At 47.1% G+C, this 20,497-nt stretch overlaps 2 protein-coding genes and 1 non-coding gene across 3 annotated transcripts; 1 reads left to right on the top strand and 2 right to left on the bottom strand.

Moving 5' to 3' along the window:
- The first annotated feature begins 474 nt into the window (after positions 1-474).
- Positions 475-7,748, top strand: LOC136517005 (homeobox protein knotted-1-like 10). Its single transcript, XM_066510519.1, has 5 exons — positions 475-1,220; positions 1,332-1,445; positions 1,548-1,677; positions 6,864-7,114; positions 7,233-7,748. Exons 1-5 carry the CDS (start codon positions 1,002-1,004, stop codon positions 7,425-7,427), a joined length of 909 nt encoding a protein of 302 aa, XP_066366616.1. The 5' UTR covers positions 475-1,001; the 3' UTR covers positions 7,428-7,748.
- A 688-nt stretch (positions 7,749-8,436) lies between these two features.
- LOC136519317 (U5 spliceosomal RNA) lies at positions 8,437-8,553 on the bottom strand. Its single transcript, XR_010774866.1, has one exon. It is a non-coding gene; the product is annotated as a U5 spliceosomal RNA (small nuclear RNA).
- A 9,892-nt stretch (positions 8,554-18,445) lies between these two features.
- Positions 18,446-18,769, bottom strand: LOC136515298 (uncharacterized). The gene has a single exon (XM_066508935.1). It carries the CDS (start codon positions 18,767-18,769, stop codon positions 18,446-18,448), a length of 324 nt encoding a protein of 107 aa, XP_066365032.1.
- Between the last annotated feature and the right edge of the window lie 1,728 nt (positions 18,770-20,497).

Genomic DNA, 20,497 nt, shown 5'->3' with positions numbered 1-20,497 from the left:
ATGAGGCATCAGCTCTGTAGCAGCACGGCCTAGGTGCCAATGCGCCGCTCCTCCTCCCTCCACCGCCAGAGCCCGTTCGCCGTCGGGTTGCTCGGCTTCGGGTGATGGCTAGAGGTTGAAGACAAAGCTGACGTGTGGGGCCCACGCGTCAGCGAGTAGAGGGAGAGAAGCAACAGGGGTAAATAGGTCATTTCAAATGCTCTGTAGGCCTTCTCAGGCTCACTACCACGCTGGCGTGCCTACCTACGTGTCATGTCAGTAAAAATGACAAAAATGTAAGAGGTTTACTGTTTATGACGTCAATTATATAGAAGCGTGTATAAAAATAGTAAATGAACGAGCGTCCTCTGTAAAGATGACAAAAAGTTTAAAAAAAAACCCCCTTAGAGAGAGTCCCCAACAAACCCATCCATGCACATTTCTTTATAAAATGTTTCTCCCATAGAAAAAACACCTACCTACCTCCCTAGCTCCTTGCCTCTTTCCCAATCTCACTGCAGGCACTGCCTCCATCATCCTCCCAGACCCAGAGAGAGAGAGAGAGCAGCCAGAGGCACGGCAGTTCACCCCCATGTATACCGCTGCTGCAGAGATCACGCCCAGCTTCTGCGCCTGCAGCTCCAGCAGTAGCAGCAGCAGGCGCTGCAGTGCAAACGGCCGCTGCTAGTTCCCCTTCCCCCCATGATCTCTGCCCCTTCCCCTACCTTTTCTTGTTCTTGCTTGCCCCTTTTTCTTCTGCGCTAGCTGCCGCTTCTTCTTCGTCTTCCTGGAGCTTCCCGCATCCACACATGCCCCAAGAACCAGACAAATAAACTACACGCAACAATCGGAGTCTTCTTCTACTACTATTTCCAGCGATTTTATTTATTATATGGATATATGGATGTGTGCACAGGTGCATGTAGATAGGTAGAAGGTAGATTAGGCAGCAGCTTGGTTGCTGGGGCACGCGATCGAGTCGAGCTCCAGCCAAGAAGATTGCAGGGAGGCGCGCCGCGGGCATGGAGGATCTGTACAGCATCCACCCGGGGATCTCGCGCGCCGGGGCGGCGGCCGCCAGCGAGGCGTCCGGGGTCGCCGGTGGACCGGGCTCACCCCCGCCCCCGCCGCCGCAGCCCCCTCCTCCGCCGGCGGCGGATCTGACAGAGCTGGTCAAGGCGCAGATCGCCGGGCACCCGCGCTACCCCTCCCTCCTCTCCGCCTACATCGAGTGCCGCAAGGTACCTCGCCGTCGCATCGTGCGGCCGGCTAGCGACAGCGCAAGCTCGCCTTGCGGAAAGATTGCGCCTTGATGACGCGCTCGCGTGGTTTCTTGATTTGGCGTGTGGCAGGTGGGCGCGCCGCCGGAGGTGGCCACGCTGCTGGAGGAGATCGGCCGGGAGAGGTGCGCCGCCGCCTCCGCCGGCGGGGAGGTCGGCCTGGACCCCGAGCTCGACGAGTTCATGGTACGCACGCCACGGCCACGCACGCCACTCGCGCGTCGCACGCTAAACCTGTTCTGATTCTTGCGTCGTTATTACATGTGACCGTGGCGGCGCGGCGCGCAGGAGGCGTACTGCCGGGTGCTGGAGCGGTACAAGGAGGAGCTGTCGCGGCCGTTCGACGAGGCGGCGTCCTTCCTCAGCAGCGTCCGGACGCAGCTCAGCTCCCTCTGCGGCGGCGCCGCCTCGCTCTCCGGTAACTACTACTACTACGCTCACATGCATCTCTCAGGCCTTGTACGACGACGACGACCTGGCCATGCCATCGCCATTGCGGACATGCATCTGTGCGGTGCATTATTGCTGCTCTTGCGTGAACTGTGAAGCGAAGAAACCTAGCGTGTGCGTGTGCGTGTGCGAATTTAGGGGCGAGGATGGCTACCAGCTACTTTGATGAATGCGTGCGCGTGTGCGTGTGCGTGTGCGTGTGCGTGTTCTTGTGTGGTCAAATCGTGTCCATGCAAATGGGGTGCAGGAGTGTCAGACACCGGGGTCTGATGAGTAAAAGTTCTGAGCGTGTGCTAGCTTGCTCGTGTGGGGTTTTGTCCAAGGTTCCTGGGCACCATGGCTGGCAGTGCTCACCTCCTCCTCTCTCATCTCTTTCTAGGAGTAGCAGTAGATGATAGAGAGAGAAGAGCACGGAGGGACTAGCTGCTGCTACTTGTAGACTTTTGTAGGCTGCCTCGATCTGACGACTGATGGAACTTGAGGGAGCTGGGCTCTGATGGGCAGTGACACTGCTTGGATGGCTTTGGGAAAAGAGAATCTTGCTCGTGCATGCTAGAGGATTGCTAGTTACTGGTGCCAGTGGCCAGTGGTGATTTTTTTTTTCTGTGGGGGCAGCTCTAGATATTGGGCTGGATTCTGGCTTGGCTTTCCTAAAAAAAAACATAGTGTGATTTTCTAGTGAGATATATGATCAACCTCTGCCATGATTTTGTTACGGTAACCAGTGATTAAGGACAGTTAAGCTTCTTTGTGTCTGGCGATCTTCCTTGTTTTTTTTTTTTATTTTCTGTGATTCAAGATAAGGCCTTATTTTCAGACACAATTAGTAAGATAAGGCCTTATTATCATAAGAACAAGTTTGGGTGCTAATGCAGCCTAAATAAACATATCATAAGAGCAAGTTTGGGTTCGCTTCCAGCTAAGCCGATGGGATGTAGATAGACAATTTTCTTTAGCAGTTTACATTTATAAGGTTGCTTTGTGTTAGCCATTCTCATCTGCGATTGCGATTTCCATGAATATTGTGACATTTCGCCATCATGAACAGGTGAATTTGCAGTGGTGAACGCTCATGGGCTTTTTGAAACTTCACATGTTTAATAAAGTCAAAAGGACGGCGATTGGGTAACTATGGAAGTATGTGAAACCTTTAATACAGCCTAACAAACAGTAGCACAGTTCTGGGCAGAACAGTTCATGTTTTGTTTTCTTGCCATTCTAATGTAGTTAGGCAATGCCAAGTATAGTCATGCAGGTTACTGCAAAGGGGTATGGAACATGGTCATACGGATGACCACAAATGTATCTCCTGTTTTACTCAGAGGGATTGTGATTTATACGTAAACTGTGACAATTCGATCAGACCAATAGAATTATGCTCCGCATGTTTATACAAAATGTGTGTAAGGAGAGTCCAGCAATGAGCAGCATGCATATAACTAATATTGAGTGACAAGCTACCGAGATAAATTGTTATAATGATCTTAAAAATATGTTATCACTGTTTTGTACAACAATGAAGGGCGGGTCTGGTGCAAGCGGTAGAATCTTACCACCTATGACCGGAAGGTCCCGGGTTCGAGTCGCAGTCTCCTCGCATTGCACAGGCGAGGGTAAAGCTTGCCACTGACACCTTTCCCCAGACCCTGCACAGAGCGGGAACTCTCGGCACTGGGTACGCCCCCTTTTTTACTGTTTTGTACAGCAATATATTAAACGACTACTAATCCCAAAATGACAAGGCCATTCAACATCACATTAGTCATTTGTAGCTTGGCATGTTGGCAAAACTAGCGAAAGATTGTTTGTGTAAACTTTTATAATCTTTGCTCAATGCCTCATTCAATTATATGCACATTTGTAATAGATTAATTTTTTTTGCTAAATGCAGGCACAAAGTAGCTGTTATGAATGCATGCATTCATTTCATTCATTTACTTTGCTAGATGTGTTCAACAATGTGTTAAGCAAACAAGATTAAGTGGCTTAATGGAATTCATCTCGATGATTACTCCAATATTAGATACTATAAGTTATTGTTACAGCAACGAGCTAGGATTTCTTGTGATGTTTGTATGGACTTCATTTTTTAATGTATGTGTTTAACATGTGTGCCTTTTTTTTGTTTTTTTCGCCATCTTTCATTGGAAATATCCTAACCTTTTATGTTTCAAGAACAAAACATTTTTCTTCATTAGGAAAAGAACCATAGGGTTTTCTCATATCTTTTAGTTTTATAATATTCTGTGATTCCTAAGGGGGTGAAAACATAAATAATTGTGGGCAAACTTATCCTAATAACTGGATTGGTCTATGTTGCTACAAAGCTTATATGATATTATTCTTTAGGTTATTTGTTAAGATCAATGATCAAACAAGTGCTGCCTTCATGTGCCAATTATGAAATTCTTCATGCATCCCTTCGCACACAATATCTCCGGTGAGCTCTGGATGATCCAGCAAGTAATGAGTGACCCTTTGTCAGCAAGGTTGCAGTGTATGATAATACAAATGAGACTAACTCCATACTAAGGTTTGGTTATCACTGTCCTCGTAACTAATGGAGTATTAAGTAAATGAGTGTATCACCTGCTTAGGCAGCATTGGACTGGTGACTGGTGAGGAACAGAATGATGGATGCTCTTGTATAGGCAAGGAGGAACAGACGTAGACTATATGTTCACAGTTCATAATAAAAATCCTGCCTTGGCTGTGTTGGAGATGTACACATGGTTATGGCTGTCATGATCAAATTGGTTTTTGTAGTACTTTTCTCTACTGGTGCTTTAAATCCATAATAACTCTTATAAGAGGTTAGTACTGAAGGAATACTCAAGTTTAAGCAACGGTATGCTTCTACAATATGAAATGGTAACAAACGTGCAATTTTCATGCACAGTAATGCAGATGAAGACAATTGTTTTTGTATTTTTATTAGCAGACAACAATAAAAATGCAATTTGCTCTCTAGCTCAGGAAAATAACTTTTTTGTGGTCCTGGATATGGTATTATTTATGTATTACTGGCACTTTAACTTACCATAAGCAAAACCATTATTAGAACAAACATAACTTTAAATTAAATAATTGATTAATTTTCGTCTTCAAGTATTGCATTGAGTGGTTCCATTCACGCAAATAGGTACTGAAACCCATTTGACTATGCACGATTTAGCGCAGAATGTCTGCAATAAATGCTGACATGGATATCCAGTTGTGTATAATCTTTCACTGGATCAATTAATCTGCTGTTTCAGCAAAATTGTATGGATGCTGTCCACTACTTAATTTGTTTTAACTTTGATCTTTTGTTAAATTGATTTATCTAGGGTCCTGCTACAAAAGATTACCTCATTATATCATTATATGCCATGGTGGACGTTGAGTGTTCCTTCAGAATTTACATGTGGTGTTTGGGCTGATGTTGTTGCATTGAACCTTATAATGATCTAGCATAGACCTGCAGGGGTAAGACATGATATAGCATCAAACAAGGTTAGTTTCCAGGCTTCAAAATATTGTATGAGCTGATGTTTTCACATTGAATTCTAATAATCTAGCATCGATGCTTGCATAAGAATTGAATGGGAAACTCATGTGTGCCTGGCAGATATCAAGGTAAAATTACAAATCCTACCAGTTAAAGTTAAGTCTAATAGAATAGGAAAACACAGCAAAAATATTTAACTTCTACACATTTTACAGAAACAGAGGTACCACACACAGTATTAGTTGTGAGGTCTAATAGAATAATTTACAATAATTTTCTACAGTCTGGTGTCATGGAAAGGGAAAACATATATGAAGGCAGGCAGACATTTATGTTATGCATCCTATGTTTTGTTTCCCCTGATATATTAAATATTTGTTTATACTATTTTTATAGTTTTTATATGGTGTCTACTAGACTTGCTTTTTTTCATAAACAAAACCATAGAGCTCTGGTACTAACATACAATAATCAACTTGTGTTTAAAAAAATGAGAAAGATTGCATTGTTGTTTACATCATAGTACTTTTTTTGGAGGCCTCAACCACTGGCTTGCTGCATATTTAGGCTACCTCCTAACAGGGTTTATGGTAGTGCTTACCTGGGGTCGTGCAAGCAAAACTTATTAAGGGAGAAAAAAATTAAGACACCAACACTGTTTTTAATGCTTGCTAGAAATATATGCTTTGCAATACAATATACTGGAAATGTTTTATCTGAAGACTAAACACCATCTGGAGTTTGCTTCCTGAGGGCATAAGGATTATTGGAGTACACATTGTTCTAGAACAGGTGAGCTTTAGCTCCGGTGGACAAATCAGCATTATTGCATTACATTCCATCACGAGCAGACTCAAGTGCTGATGTGGCATGGATGACAGTTTAGATTGCTTTAGGAACGTGCAGAATGGTTGCTAATGCTTCTTCCGTTTCCTGGAATGTCAATTCTAAAATTGCCAGTTTTGTCTTAGATTTAACTGCAATTCTTCCATGAAATGGGGAAAAAACATGAACTACGATGATTCTTTTGTTCGCTATTGGTTATGCGATCAAACTGGTATGCTTTTGCTGTATTGATGCACTGGATGTATTTAGTAAGAACGAAAATTTTGGAGACTATATAGACTTGACAGGATATTTGAAGATACTGATCAAACATCAAGCTCTGTTGTGTTTTTCTTCGAAGCCTGAATTACATCTTGTCCATATCTTTGTAAAGTTACATTTTGAATGTTCACTACTTTTCAGTGCTGCAGTTGTTGGCTTTGTGTCTGTAAGACACATTCAAAAAAAATCGGCTTTGTGTCTGTAAGACACATTCAAAAAAAATCTGAATGCGACTGTTTTTACTTACTACAGAAGGCTTGTTCTCAGTGTCCATCTGTTTGTTATGGATATGGTTCAATTTTATTGCTGTAAAAAGGGGCTTATGGTCAGTTTTAGAGTCTTTTCCCTGTGTGCCATTAAAAAGGTTTGCAATTCCATACTCCAGTTTTTACCAGCCTGTGGACGGCATCGTCTCACTGTTTTGCATTAGTCTCATGTAATCCAATCTGCTCTCGTACTGTCCTAAATTTTTTTTTATGATGCCCATTCCACCATATTCTGCCTAGCATGTCCATTATGTTGAAAACTGCAATCTGATTTGGAATTTTTGCATCAAGATGAAATAGTAGGGTCCTCTGAGGACGAACCATGCTCAGGAGACACGGACGCGACGGACCTGGGTCAGGAGCACAGCTCGCGGCTGGCTGACCGTGAGCTCAAGGAGATGCTGCTGAAGAAGTACAGTGGCTGTCTGAGCCGGCTGCGGTCCGAGTTCCTGAAGAAGAGGAAGAAAGGGAAGCTACCAAAGGACGCTCGGTCGGCCCTGATGGACTGGTGGAACACGCATTACCGCTGGCCGTACCCTACGGTAACATCCTGACAACACACATCTTTGATCTTTCCTTGCCCAAATGTCAAATCTGTGATCAGCGTTGCTCAGATGTCAATATCTTAGGGATGGTATTTGATACGATGGCGTTTTGCAGGAAGAGGATAAGGTAAGGCTGGCTGCGATGACTGGGCTGGACCCGAAGCAGATCAACAATTGGTTCATCAACCAGAGGAAGCGGCACTGGAAGCCTTCGGAGGACATGCGGTTCGCGCTCATGGAGGGCGTCACTGGAGGCGGATCCTCCTCCGGGACGATGCTCTACTTCGACACAGGCACGATCGGGCCGTGATTGCGAAGAGCATACAATTTACTGGCAAATATTGTTTGCATTGCAGTTGAACCGCACTGCACCGCCAATGGGGTAATTGTTGGTTGATATGGAGATTAGTCACATGAACCAATAACCGCTGTCATTTTGTCGGATTTATTGTGTATATGGGCGACAACGTGTCGGTACACTGCACACAGTATGTAGTACTACAAGGGAGTTGCTGTCCAGTCCAGATGGCCCTGTAAAGATTCTGTCTGAAAGTACCATAACGATTATAACATGAATTGTTTAATTGCCTGTATGCATTTTGATCACCCAGTTTTACATCTGAAAATTACTGAGAATAATTGGGAATCAGAAGTGATAGAATATATAATTAATATACTTGCAGCAATGGATTTGGTTGCTACTTCCTGTATGCATTGAGACAGTGACGAATGCAGTGTTTTCTGTGTGCATGTATCTGATGCTGTCGCTGTCGTGCTGTTCCCAACTTCGATGCAACTGTAAGCGTTGGTGAGAAAGAAATAGCATTGTCCTCTGGCACGCTGTATATGTATGAACCAATGCATGCTAATGTTCAGTGTTTCAGTCAAACAAGCTTTACATTTCTCAATTAGTGCTCGGTCTTTCCTCTATTAATATGTGAGCTGTTGTTTCGGCATTTCAAAAAGTGTTTCAATCCTTCCTGTTAATCTAGTCTCAAGGAGAGTAACATTTACTGAGCTGAGCACGACGCCACACATTCTGCATGTCTCCTTCCAAAACTAACAGAGCAAGGAAAAATAACAATAATAAAATATGAATTCATCAACTGATATTTTTTACTAAATATGAATATAATATTATTATAATAATAAATAAATAATAAAAAGATAATTATATTATAAAAAAATACAAAAATATAATTATAATTATAAACAGAGTAAATTAAATTGTTACCTATTCAAATTATATTATATATAAAATAACAAAGATAAATATTACAATTATAAAAAAATAATATATTTAACTTAGTTTGTTGGGCACCTCCTCAAAGAGGTGGGCCCTATAAAAATTGGCGTATGCTGCTTATTGTGGCGTGCACACGCTATTCTTTAGTAAAATGTGAAAGAATAGTTCGCTTTGTGCTCACCACGCAGCTACGTGTTTCCTTTGGCTGCACCTCGCCCTCATTGGTCCTGTTCGCTTCTCTTATAATCCATCTTTTTCAGCTTGTTTTTTTAGTCGGAACAATGTTTTTCTCTCACAACAAATCAGCTGGAACAGTGTTTTTTAGCTTATTTTTTATCACCATGTTCGGCTGGTTGGATCATGGTTGATTTTGGCTGGTTGTACAGTTCAAAATTAGGTTCAGCCAACAACCAGCTGTTCGGCTGATTGGTGGAAGAAATTTGAATTCAACAGGCTCATTCAAAACCTGGCATGAACAGCCCAGGTCTCAATACACATTTGGCGCCAATGAATAGTAAACTAAACCCGCCATTTACAAGGCATACATTTCATACAAATACAAAGCTGTCCATTAACAACTACCAGGCTCTCTACTGTTCATCAGCAAGACAGACACCTAGGTCTCAATACACAGTCCATTTGTGCAACACAGTACTCTAGTATATATGGATTACTGGAGCATTATACAACACATGTAGTTGTTCCAATGACCTTAGTGCAGCTACACAAAATTTGTACCCTCCTCAGGCACATAATCACCAGCAACAGCATGGTACAAACACAAAAGTCACTTACGCATGCACTACTCCGCTTGCCACCGTCTACTCGTCATGATAGCCATCAATCCCCTTCCACCCCAACGTCCACCTCCAGCCATCACATGCAAAGAGATAATTGTCAAATTTCTGTCCATTTGCACGAGTAATCATCAACTTACCACTGGCACCATTGGCTTACCTGTACCCCAAATGTGTCAGTCCATGGGTAATCCACATCCTCACATTGTCCATGGAATCATTTGCACTTGTAGCAAGCCACTGCATCGACAATGGGCTTAGTGGATGGAGTGGTTGAGTTACTTCATTTATTTTCAAGTAGTTATGTAGGGCAAAACCGGCCTTAAGAGGGGGACGCTATTTGCTGCCGGCATTTCTGCCATTCTTCCAGGTCCAGGTGATGTAAGTGAGACGATCTTCTCTGTCATCGATGTTCTTGTACTGTTTGCGGCACCCCCTCTTCTGGAAAAGGTCACATGCCATAAGGAACAACTCTGACTTTTGGGAGACATCGTCGTCACATAGCATTTGCATGACCTCAGCCATCTCATCTGCCTTAGTGGGCATTGCACTCCTAGCCCTGATGCTGTCAGATATGTGGGCCAAGTACTCTCCAACTTCCTTCGACCTCTTTGCTTTGTTTGGGCTGTTGACTTCATTGTCCGTCGTGGCCCTTTTGGAGGAGGCTCCGGCACTGGAATGGCCAAATGGTACGAAGGCCATCCTAGGGGGAGTGTGAAAGCTCTAGTTTGATTTTGGTGAATGGATGAAACCCTAAGTGCTAACCTAGTTTATCAAGTGATCATGACATAGGTAGCATATTCCAAGTGGTAAAGCAAATGAAGATCATGACATGATGATGGTGATGCCATGGTGATGATCAAGTGCTTGGACTTGAAAAGAAGAAAGAGAAAAACAAAAGGCTCAAGGCAAAGGTATAAATGGTAGGAGCTATTTTGTTTTGGTGATCTAGACACTTAGTGAGTGTGATCACATTTAGGTTCAAGAGCCATACTATTAAGAGGGGTGAAACTCGTATCAAAATGCGGTTATCAAAGTGCCACTAGATGCTCTAACTCATTGCATATGCATTTAGGATCTAGTAGAGTACTAACACCCTTGAAAATATTTGTGAAAATATGCTAACACATGTGCACAAGGTGATACACTTGGTGGTGGCACATTTGAGCAAGGGTTAGAAACTTCACCGGCGGAGTGTCCGCACGTAGAGTGTGGACAGTCCGACGGTGCCACCGGTGCCCTAAACTCAGGTGAACATGGTCACTGTAAGTGACCAGATGCTGGTCTCTGAAGGATTGGCGTGTCTGGTTAGTAGCAGTAGAAGAAGCGTAGCGTCGGTCGTCGACCGGACGCTGGCGCTTAGCCAGCGTCCGGTCACACTGACATGGTCATGCACAGGAGAAACACTAAGTGATCAGACACTGGATGAGTCCGGTCGAGCATGACCGGATGCGTCCGGTCGTGAAAAGTCGTCTCTGGATGCTTATTGGAAACGACCGAACGTTGGGGTTCAGCGTCCGATCACTTTGAGCTGCTACGTCCGGTCATCACTTGACCGTTGAGATCGGGCGATCAACATTTAAAGAGAGGGGACACGTGGCACACATCGTGTGACCGGACGCTAAGGTCATGCGTCCGGTCAATATGACCGGAGCGTTCGGTCACCCCGTGTTGTGCCTAGTGAAGGGGGTACAACGGCTCTATTTCGTAGGGGCTTCTATTTAAACCCCATGGTCGGCTCAAGCTCACTCTCTTGGCCATTTGCATTGACATAGCAACCTTGTGAGCTTAGCCAAAGCCTTGCCACTCATCTCCATCATTGATTCTTCATCTTTGTGAGATTGGGAGTGAATCCAAGTGCATTGCATGAGTGTTTGCATCTAGAGGCACTTGGTGTTCGTGTTTCACTGTAGGATTCGCTTGTTATTCTTGGTGGTTGCCGCCACCTAGACAGCTTGGAGCAGCAAGGATCGTCGAGTGGAGGGTGGTGATTGTCTCCGGCTCTGATCGTGGTGATTGTGAGGGGGTTCTTGACCTTTCCCCAGCGGAGAGCCAAAAGGTACTCTAGTGAATTGCTCGTAGCTTGTGTGATCCTTATCTTGTGTTGGTTGTACAGCACCCTATTGAGGGTTTGGCGTGTGATGCTAATTAGCGCGTGAACCTCCAAGTGAGTGAATCACACAATGAGGAGGAGCTTGCCGGCTAGCAAGTGAACCTCGGTAAAAATCATTATGTTCATCATTTGATTTGGAGGTGATTGGTCTTCATTGGTATTCATTCTTGTGATTGATTGGCTTCTTCCTCGACACTACGGTATAAACAAATTGCTCACTCTCTTTACTTTACCACAAACTAGTTGTCAAGCTCTTTAGTGTAGCTAGTTATGAGAGCTTGTTAGTTTGGTTAGTGTCTCTTTAGTTAGCCTTTGAGAGCACATTAACTTAGTGTAGTATCATAACTTTTGTGTGGATAGAAACTATATAAACTAGAATTGTGGTAGGTGGCTTGTTATTTTAGTAGGCTAGCGCAACACTTGCTTCGCCTTATAATTATCTAACCGGTTTGTTAAGTGTTGTTGTAGAAATTCTTAATAGACTATTCACCTCCCCCTCTAGCCATTAGAACCTTTCAAGTGGTATCGAAGCCGAGGTCAGCGTGATTTGAGGCTTAACAACCTTCGGTGTAAAAATGGCTCAAATCAACAACACCAAGAAGCCACCCTAATTTGATGGCACAAATTATCCGTATTGGAAATCAAAGATGACCACATATATCAAGTCAATCAATAGAATAGCATACTTGATAGCCTGGAAATCGAATTCCATGCGAAACCGATAAAGAACTTAGTCAATTTTTGTAAGTCGGAAAATGGTTCGACGAAGCTAAGTTCGACAATTTTTGTAGGAAATTTGGGTTAAGCAATGGTAGGATTTTAGGGCTTGTTTTAGTAGTTTAACATACCCTCTTGAGTGTAGAAAAAACTAGTTTAGCAATTGGATCATCGAGTTGGGTTTTAGTACCCCTTTAAAAAGCATGCACGACACAATTTCTTTGTCTGGTCGCGGTCACCGTGCTTGGCCCTTGGCGCTGCCGCGCCGGCCACCGATGCGCACGCGCTCGTATGCCATATGTGCGCCACCGTGCTGGCCAGGCCTGCTGCTGGCTCTACGCTGTGGGCCACTATCACCCGTTGCCACGCCCTGGCTCGCGCTCACGCTCGTGCATGCATGCACTCCGCGTGGACGGGTCTGGCCACTCGACCACCACTGCCTTGGCTAACCACTACCGTTGCTTCGCCATGTCGCTGACTCCGTGCATCGTGACACCCCGCTGCTGCTGGCCGTGGCCGCTTGTGCGGGGTCGCCTGCATGCACTCTGCCACCACCGTCGCATCCGCCTGGCTATGCTGCCGCCTCATGCTCGCCTGGCAGTACCGTGCGTTCATGGCCATGCTTGGTTCTACCCACACGTTGCCTTTCTGCCTGCCCTTACCATCACATCATGCTCGATGCGATGCGACGTTGACCAGTGTCATGCCACTACAGCGTAGGGCCAAGCTGCCATCGTCGGCTTGCGGTTTATAGCCATGCGGCCCACCATCCTATGCACGCTAGCCGTTTCCCCATCGCCCGTAGCCATATGTGTTTGTGCACCGATTATTCCCCTGCTCCGCTATCGCCATGGTCACCAATCCCACACCCCTTAATTCAGCCTAGTGGAGCCACCTCAATCCAATTAACCCCATCCTTGGCTCCGTTGAGTAGCTAGCCACCCACCCAACCCCACCTTGCAGTGAGCCTCGCCGTGCCGTGCTTCAATTTGGAGCTGTCGTTCCGCTAGGTCAATAAGACCATGTAGGTCTACGTCGAAGGCAAGCTCCCTATCCAGTGCAGCTCGTGTCAATTCCTTGCACTGCTAGCTTCGCCTCCACCTGCTAATCACCCTGCGCACCTTTGCCGAATCACTACCACCACCTAGCCTCCCCTGACATAGCCTTGCCACCGCCGTGCGCCACCGTACCATCCGTGCGCACATGGCCAGACTCACTCAGTCCGTCTCCGGTCAATCCACCACATCTGGTAGGTTTAGGGTGAGTTGTTGATGCCCATCCTTGAGTTCGCTCACATTGTCTGTGCCTTGGCTCACGAGAATGTGGCCGCCATTGTAGGGAGGAGTTCACCGTCGTGGAGGGAGCTCGGGACAACATCTCCATTTGTCGCATCGCCACCCATCACTTTGGGTTTACGCCTAGGTGAGCATCGGCTCGCATTTGGGGGTGGGGAGGGACCGGTCTGGCCGGCCTAATCGCCCTGTGCCAGCGCCGCTGCATCGGTGCACGCGCGGGGGTGCCGAGGGTGTCGCCGTTGCAAAGACAGCTTATTCTGAGGGTTTATCTATGAAGTAGCTGATTGTAGGAATAGTTTCATGGGTCTTAGGGTGATTCATCGGTAGGTTAGGGTCGTTTTCGTAAAACGGCCGAAGCACGCGGGCCTCCTCGTCGCGGGCCGCGCTGGTGCATCGCGTGCGCGCACGCGTTTGCGCCGGACTGGGTCGAGCCATCGTGCTCTGGGCTACGCTGTGGAATTTAGTTTTCCATTTTCCAATGAATTAATAAATGTTTATTCAATTTAGTTTTGAGCTAAACTTTGATAAATTGTAGTAAATCTTATAGATGTCTAAAAATAGTGAAACAAAATTTGTTAGGTTCACAAAAATGCTATCTATCTGTTGGTGTAGTTAGTTTGCTATTAGCTGTGATACTGATAGGTTCATAAATTTAAATTAGAGAGCTTATTATTATATAGATTAATATTTGTAGAAATTATTGTGGCAAATGGATGATAGATTTAGTTATGAAGTTTTTACAGTAGGTTCATTAGATTATTATGTACTCACTGTAAATTTTATAGCACTAGAGTTTTATTATATATAGAGTAAATCGGCATTAAGAGTAAGAATATCTTTAGTTGCTAAGATAATATATGTCATGTTTCATACTTGTTAGTGGTAACAGTAGGTAACTTAGCACCTTAGTTGGTAGGACTAGCTTAGTAACTTGATAGATGTATTTTTATTTTAAGAGTTGTTGTTGCCGTATTACTAAGTGTTGCATCATCATTTCATACATGTAGATCACGAGTTGATAGAGTTCATGCCCATGGACGAATAGGATTATGAAGAGGTCATTGAGGAGTACGAGAAGGAGATTCTCGTGCAGGAGGGAGCCCCGAAGCCTTTTGGTGCTGACTTTGCTGACCCACCGCCTGCCCAAGGCAAGCCCCGGTGCATAACCCATATTTTTACTGATCACTGAATATATATATGATGTGCATTTATGTTACAAATATTTTATGAAAACTACATGCATAAATACATCTATCTATGAGTGCTACTAGTATAGGTCGAGTAGCTGCTATGCTTAGGTTTTCGATAGCGCGAGTAACCTGTCGTTACTCGCAATAGGTGATAATTATGAGCACTCATGATAAAATGGTGAAAAAGAAAAATGGTGATCGGGTAGGGATATGATTTGGGTATGGTGGGTGTAAGAGGTTGTGTCCTGTGGCCAACAGGGCATAGCATGGTTACACTTTTTCCGTGTCTGTGTCGGTTAAGGACCCGCCGTTGCATAAGGCTTTAGGCAAGTCACAGATTTATTATCCTGAGCACATACTTAGGTATGGACATAGGGAAGACTTGTTGCTCTCTTGTCATGGGTTCCGTCTCTTTCTGGATCGACTGATTAGAGGCAGGGATGGTGGAGGTCCTTGCACCGCACTAAGTCCAGAACTTAGAAGCGGGGGCTTGGAGTCAAAGTTTGGGCGGGGACCTGGACCCCATGACAGGAGGGTAATAGGTTGGTCCTGCTTGTGCTTGGGGTACAAGCAGAGCATGTGTTTTTGGGGTACACAACTGGGGGCATTGATTCACGAATCATCGGCGTTCTGGTATTCTAGTACGGCTTGTCTACGGTTTAGCATTGTAGTAAGAACTGAAAGCTGGAAGATGATGAAATGGATTTGATTGCTCAACTCTTGCTTGAAAGTAGAACATGTGCTTACATAGAATGGCTAGATAATAAATTAATCATGGCTACTAATAATAATATAAATAAGGACTCACTATTAGTATTACTTTCTGCAAAGAGAAAACCAGCAAACCATAAAGTCTTGCATATCCCTTAGAGTCGGGAAACTATTCCCAATAATCGGATAAGTCTTGCGAGTACGTTGTGCACTCAGGGTTTATTTACCCCTGTTGCATGTAATGCTTGAGGAGTACCATTATGTGAAGGATTCTTCTGGTGGGCACAGATGGATTCTTGTTTCTTGTTGATAGATGTTATTTATATTTCACTGTTTAATATTCCGCACTCTGACATTTGGCAATGTAATAATGAATTTCTAAGAACTCTAGATGTATGAAATGTATTAAGTATTATACCTCGTTCTCATTATTAGATCCTTGGGGAAAAATGTGAATCTTTTGGGTTCTTCATACAGAGCAGGGGTTACCGGCCGCTGTGCTTAGCACTATGCCCATGAATGGCACCCGGACACAATGCTGCCTAACTCCAATTGCTCCGAGGACAACGCGGCACGAGGAGTTAAGCTCGGGTCCCTGTAGCTTCAGAATCAGTATACGGGACCAACTGCTCCCTCCGGCCTCGGCAAACCACTTCAGGATCTCAGCAGCCTTGGGATTCATGCCCGCCAAGCCCCCCACGATGGCTCAGCCTCGGCACCAACTGAGCCTCGGCTCTTCACGTGGTCAACACACAGTGACCAGCACGTCACCCGCCAGGCCCTGCGTCAAGCTATCACTGGAGCTCCCACATCGCACAGGATCGGATGAGATCGGTGCGCTGCCCCAGCACTTCAAGGATAGGACCACTCCATCGACCACGCCGCCACAGTAACAGGCTACAGGGCTCGGACATGCCGCCTCTGTTCACACGACGCCACGTAGCTAAACCATGTATAACCTCTGTCTCCCCCCTTCAACTATAAAAGAGGGACCGGGGCCGTTTCTAGGGGGGATCCGAGCACACGAGATAGACGAACACGTATAGGAGGGCAGCCTCACTCTCACGCTCGCACACACCCAGGCATAGACGGGTTCATGAGGTAGACGAACACACGCTTGACACTCTGTAATGCGCACGCTTCCCCACTGCCTGGGATCAACATCTCAAGCAATCCACGTCGCTCCGCGCAGAGATCTGGGACTAGCTCCCTCTCTCGCCTTGCTTGTAACCCCCTACTACGAGCATTTCGGTGCAAGGAATACAAGATCGATCTCTCAGACTAGATGTAGGGCACCCATTGTCCGAACCAGTATAAACCTTATGTCTCTTTGCATCACCATCCGGGATTAGGGGCACGCAGTACATTTTTACTAGTTGGTTGAGGGCCCGCCGGTCTAAAACACCGACACGTCTGAAGGCAGATGAAACACTTGAAACATGTATCTGAAACACTTGAAAAACACTTGAAAATCATGTAAAACATACACAACATAAGACACTTGCAATATATGTGTGAAACATATATGCGACATTCAATTAAACACACCTGCAACCTACGTCTGGAAAAAATAGCTGAAATAATAGGAACAAAAGCTTGCAACATACGTGTACAACCATTGCAACATATGCAATATCCCGATCGACCTTTGCAACATCCACATGAAACACTTGCAACATTCAGATGAAACATCTAAAACACTTGAAACATACTCTTGCAACATGCGTTTTTAGCAACGCAATGTTACCTTGCTGTTTAGACGAATCACGGAGCTCGATGCTCGTGGCAGCGCATGGAACTCACCGGTGCGCCCCTAGGCGAGGACATGCTCGGTGGCCTGGGTGAGCACCTGCTCGTCGCCTTGGGCCAGTGCACCCTTGGCGAGCACGTGCTCGGTGGCTAAGCGGGCAGCGGAGGTGGCCACGGTGCAGGCAAGCGCGCGTGGTGGAGCGTGGAGTGGCGGGTGGCGCGGTGGAGTCGAACGCAAAGGTCCGATGGAGCGGTGGATAAGGCCACGACAGTGGAGGCGGCCGCAGTGCAGGCGAGCGGCGTGGTGGAGCGCGGAGTGGCGGGTGGCGCGGTGGAGTCGAACGCGGAGGTCCGATGGAGCGGTGGATAAGGGCGCGACAGTGGAGGCCAAGCCCATAGAGAGATTTTTTGAAGGGGTTGGAACGGAACGCGCGAAGAGATAAGGCAGCCAATGAAAAAGCCACGGCCATCCGTCCAAACGCACGCAAGAGAGCATTACCGTTAAAAAAACAGACACGGACTTGAAAATAACTTGCTCTCAAAGAGCAACACCAAAAACAATAGCGTCCAACCGTACACGACATGCCCATATTATTGTTACGCAGCCATGGGCGTGTTGTTTATCTTACCCTAACCTGAAATCCATGACTAAATAGAGACCGCATCATCCAATCAACACTTGAACAGAGGACGAAACTTTTCTTGCATCCCCTGGTTTAATTTAATTTGTGGTGTATACTTCTTAGAGATCAGGCCGATATCGTGGTCTACCTATATTATTATTATTTTCTTATAATGATTTAATTGTGTATGCTTCTACAGATCATTTTGCGTTACCAGCTGAAATTGACAGGATAATGACGAAGACGAAGAGTGTACAGCTGACGATGAGTTTGAGCTTGTTCGGCTCAGCAGCAAGCCGGATTGTTCGGCTTATTTTTTCAGCCGGACAGTGTTTTTCTCTTACAATAAACCAGTATAAAACAGTGTTTTTCAACTTGCATAGTTTTTTTTTTCTCGGGATACGGTTGGTAACGGTGGTGGTGGTGGTGTGCGGTGTGCGTGCGTGGAACTCTGGCTGCTGACAAACCAGAGGAGAGGAACTAAACGGTGCCGTCTGAACAGTTCTGAATTTGTTTTTTTTTTTCTTTATGCTAATGACTGTTGCGTCAGATTGGTAGCATTTGCGTGCGAGAGAAGACATGATTACTGATTCCTGGTAAACTCTTGAATGGCCGTGTGCCCCTTCCGGCTTCGTCATCACTTGAACGTTTTCCACGTGGAAAAAGTCTAACCTTTGGTACCGTGGCTACTTCACCCCTCAAATTTAAAATCAGATAACAAACACACTAAAGTTTCACAAACAGTTTAATTTACACCCTACAGTCGTTTTGGCTCCTGATTTTGTCAACGTGGCGGTCCAAGCTAGACCTTAGGGACACGCTGGACCCTGGCCCTACCTGTAAGACCTTTCGTCCCCAGATACCAGAACCGGCCGGTCCCCTCGTTCTCAGACGGCGGTGACTGGCGCAAGGAGGGCGGAGGCCTCGAAGGCCGCGCGGCACGGTGCTAACCTGGAGGACCGAGTAGCAGTCGGCGCACAGAGGTGGCGGCACGGGAGCAGCACGACGGAGGCCGAACGCAGCCGGCATGTCCGGCGCGGCCTGGCCACCGCCAGCGGTGGCTGGGCGATCTCCACTACCGTACCGGGTTTGGTGAAGCAAGATTCGGCGTCGTATGACGCGGCGGCCTCGTTTCCTTCCTCCTCGGCCTTTCCCCTCACGTGCGCTGTGGCCGCGGCCTGCTGCAGATGCGCGTGGAGAGCTGCGATCATCCATGGTCCGTAAGCGCCTTGGCCTCCAGTGCAACTCGTTCTTGTGCTCATCCCGCTACGTGGCATGCTCATCTGAGAGGAGACACGAGGACCTGGACAAATCTGCTCCAAGGCCTCGTCAAGAAGCTAAGAAGAGCTCCACGACGTGCTTGATTTTGTTGCTGCAGCAACGAAGTATGAAGTCAGGGGAATGAAATCCTCTGCATCAGGTGCCTGTAAGTCGTTCCCTCTCCTGGAGGACGGAGGCCACGTCCACGAGAACGAGCAGGAGGAGGTCCCGTGCGGGGGCGAGCTGGAGCTCCCGACGGTGGACCTGGAGTTGCTGAGGGAGGCGCTGGCGGCGGCGTGCGGGGTGCTCGGCGTGTTCTGCCTCGCCAAACACGACGTCCGAGATGTCAATTGGGTCGAGGGCTTCCACATTGCCCTCGGTGGCCATGGCCAGGGCCACCAGCAGCCCGCGCCCCCGCCGCTGCCGCCGATAGGCGACCTGTTCGACCTCGCGAGGGCGAAGTACGGGGCGCACATGGCGCGGACGCTCTTCGATGCGCTCGCTGCGCCGCTAGGCCTCGGTGCGGGCCAGGTCCAGGGGCTGGCCTACGTCGTGGCGACTCGGCTTCCTGCGGGTGTCCACCTACCTCTACTTCCACATCTTCCACGACGTCCCGCTATGCACTTCTAGCAACATCCACGAAGTTTCGGTGATCGTCGTCACCGCCGCCGCAAACGTCCAGCCACTCGTCGAGCGTCTCAAACGTCCACCTGATCTTCCCCTCTAGCCCAGTGATGGCGTCCACCCAGCCCAGCCACGGCAGCAGCTCCCTGACTGGCGCCGTCTCGATGAGCTTCTCTGGAAGTCGGCCGTGAACACCTTTCCTCTTCCGATGGCCGGAGTCGCCATCGTCAAATAGCCTGCGCGTGCTCTTGTCGCCAGGTGTGGCGCGCGACACGACAGCGTTGGCATACTCGATTGAGGAGCTGGCTGAGGTCCACGGTCGCGCCTCTGCCGCCACGGCCGGTGGCCCAGACGATGTGGCCGCCCGGCACAACGGCCTCCTGGTCCCGTACGCGGACACACCACGGTGGGCACACGGCCCAGGCGGAGCAGCAGGACCTGGCTGTGCGCGCGCTCCAGGGACCCCAACAAGCGGTGCGGCAGCGCGTCCGCATCACCTTCCCTTACTACAACACGTGGGCCCAAGCGCCAGTATGTCAATATGAGCCAGCTTGACTGCCACGTCGCCAAAACCCGAAGCCAAAACCACAAGTGGAAAAATGCCTGGTTTGGAGAAGTTTAGAGTGCTAAATACACGGGTTTATAGTTTATGGGTGAAGTAGACACAGGGAGCATAGATCAGAGGGCTACGTAGACTTTTTTTTTTCTTTTCCATGTCCTTCCCGTCGTGAGAGGATAAATCTCCGATCCCCAATTCCACCTAGGTCTGTTGTCGCCTCGCCTCCTAAAATTCATTGATTGAGCCCTTTCTATCCTGCTCTAGGACCTCCATCTCTTCGGCGCGGCTCGCCTGGCTCTCTTCGGTCCACCATTGCTTCAGTTCCGTTCGTGACTCAATTCGAATTCGATGCCCATGCAAGGCGCAAGCTGTTCGGCTGATGGTTTATGTGGCTGATAAGACAGCTGATGCTGTTTTATTATGAGAAAAAAATACTTTACCATGATTGATAAGTTGAAGCGAACGGGTCAAGCTGCTGGATGGATTGGTGCCACCC

The sequence above is a fragment of the Miscanthus floridulus genome, chromosome 17 (assembly GCF_019320115.1).
Source record: "Miscanthus floridulus cultivar M001 chromosome 17, ASM1932011v1, whole genome shotgun sequence".
Taxonomy (NCBI): domain Eukaryota; kingdom Viridiplantae; phylum Streptophyta; class Magnoliopsida; order Poales; family Poaceae; genus Miscanthus; species Miscanthus floridulus.
The sequence above is the reverse complement of the archived record's forward strand: the minus strand, read 5'-3'. Positions and strand labels throughout refer to the sequence as shown.

What these genes read in the sequence shown, in the direction of transcription:
- LOC136517005 (XM_066510519.1), top strand. Translation starts at nt 1,002, where the DNA reads ATGGAGGATCTGTACAGCATCCACCCGGGGATCTCGCGCGCCGGGGCG. An exon ending in CCTACATCGAGTGCCGCAAG is followed by an intron (nt 1,221 to 1,331) that starts GTACCTCGCCGT and finishes GGCGTGTGGCAG; the next exon opens with GTGGGCGCGCCGCCGGAGGT. An exon ending in CGGCGCCGCCTCGCTCTCCG is followed by an intron (nt 1,678 to 6,863) that starts GTAACTACTACT and finishes TTTTGCATCAAG; the next exon opens with ATGAAATAGTAGGGTCCTCT.
- LOC136515298 (XM_066508935.1), bottom strand. Translation starts at nt 18,769, where the DNA reads ATGATCGCAGCTCTCCACGCGCATCTGCAGCAGGCCGCGGCCACAGCG.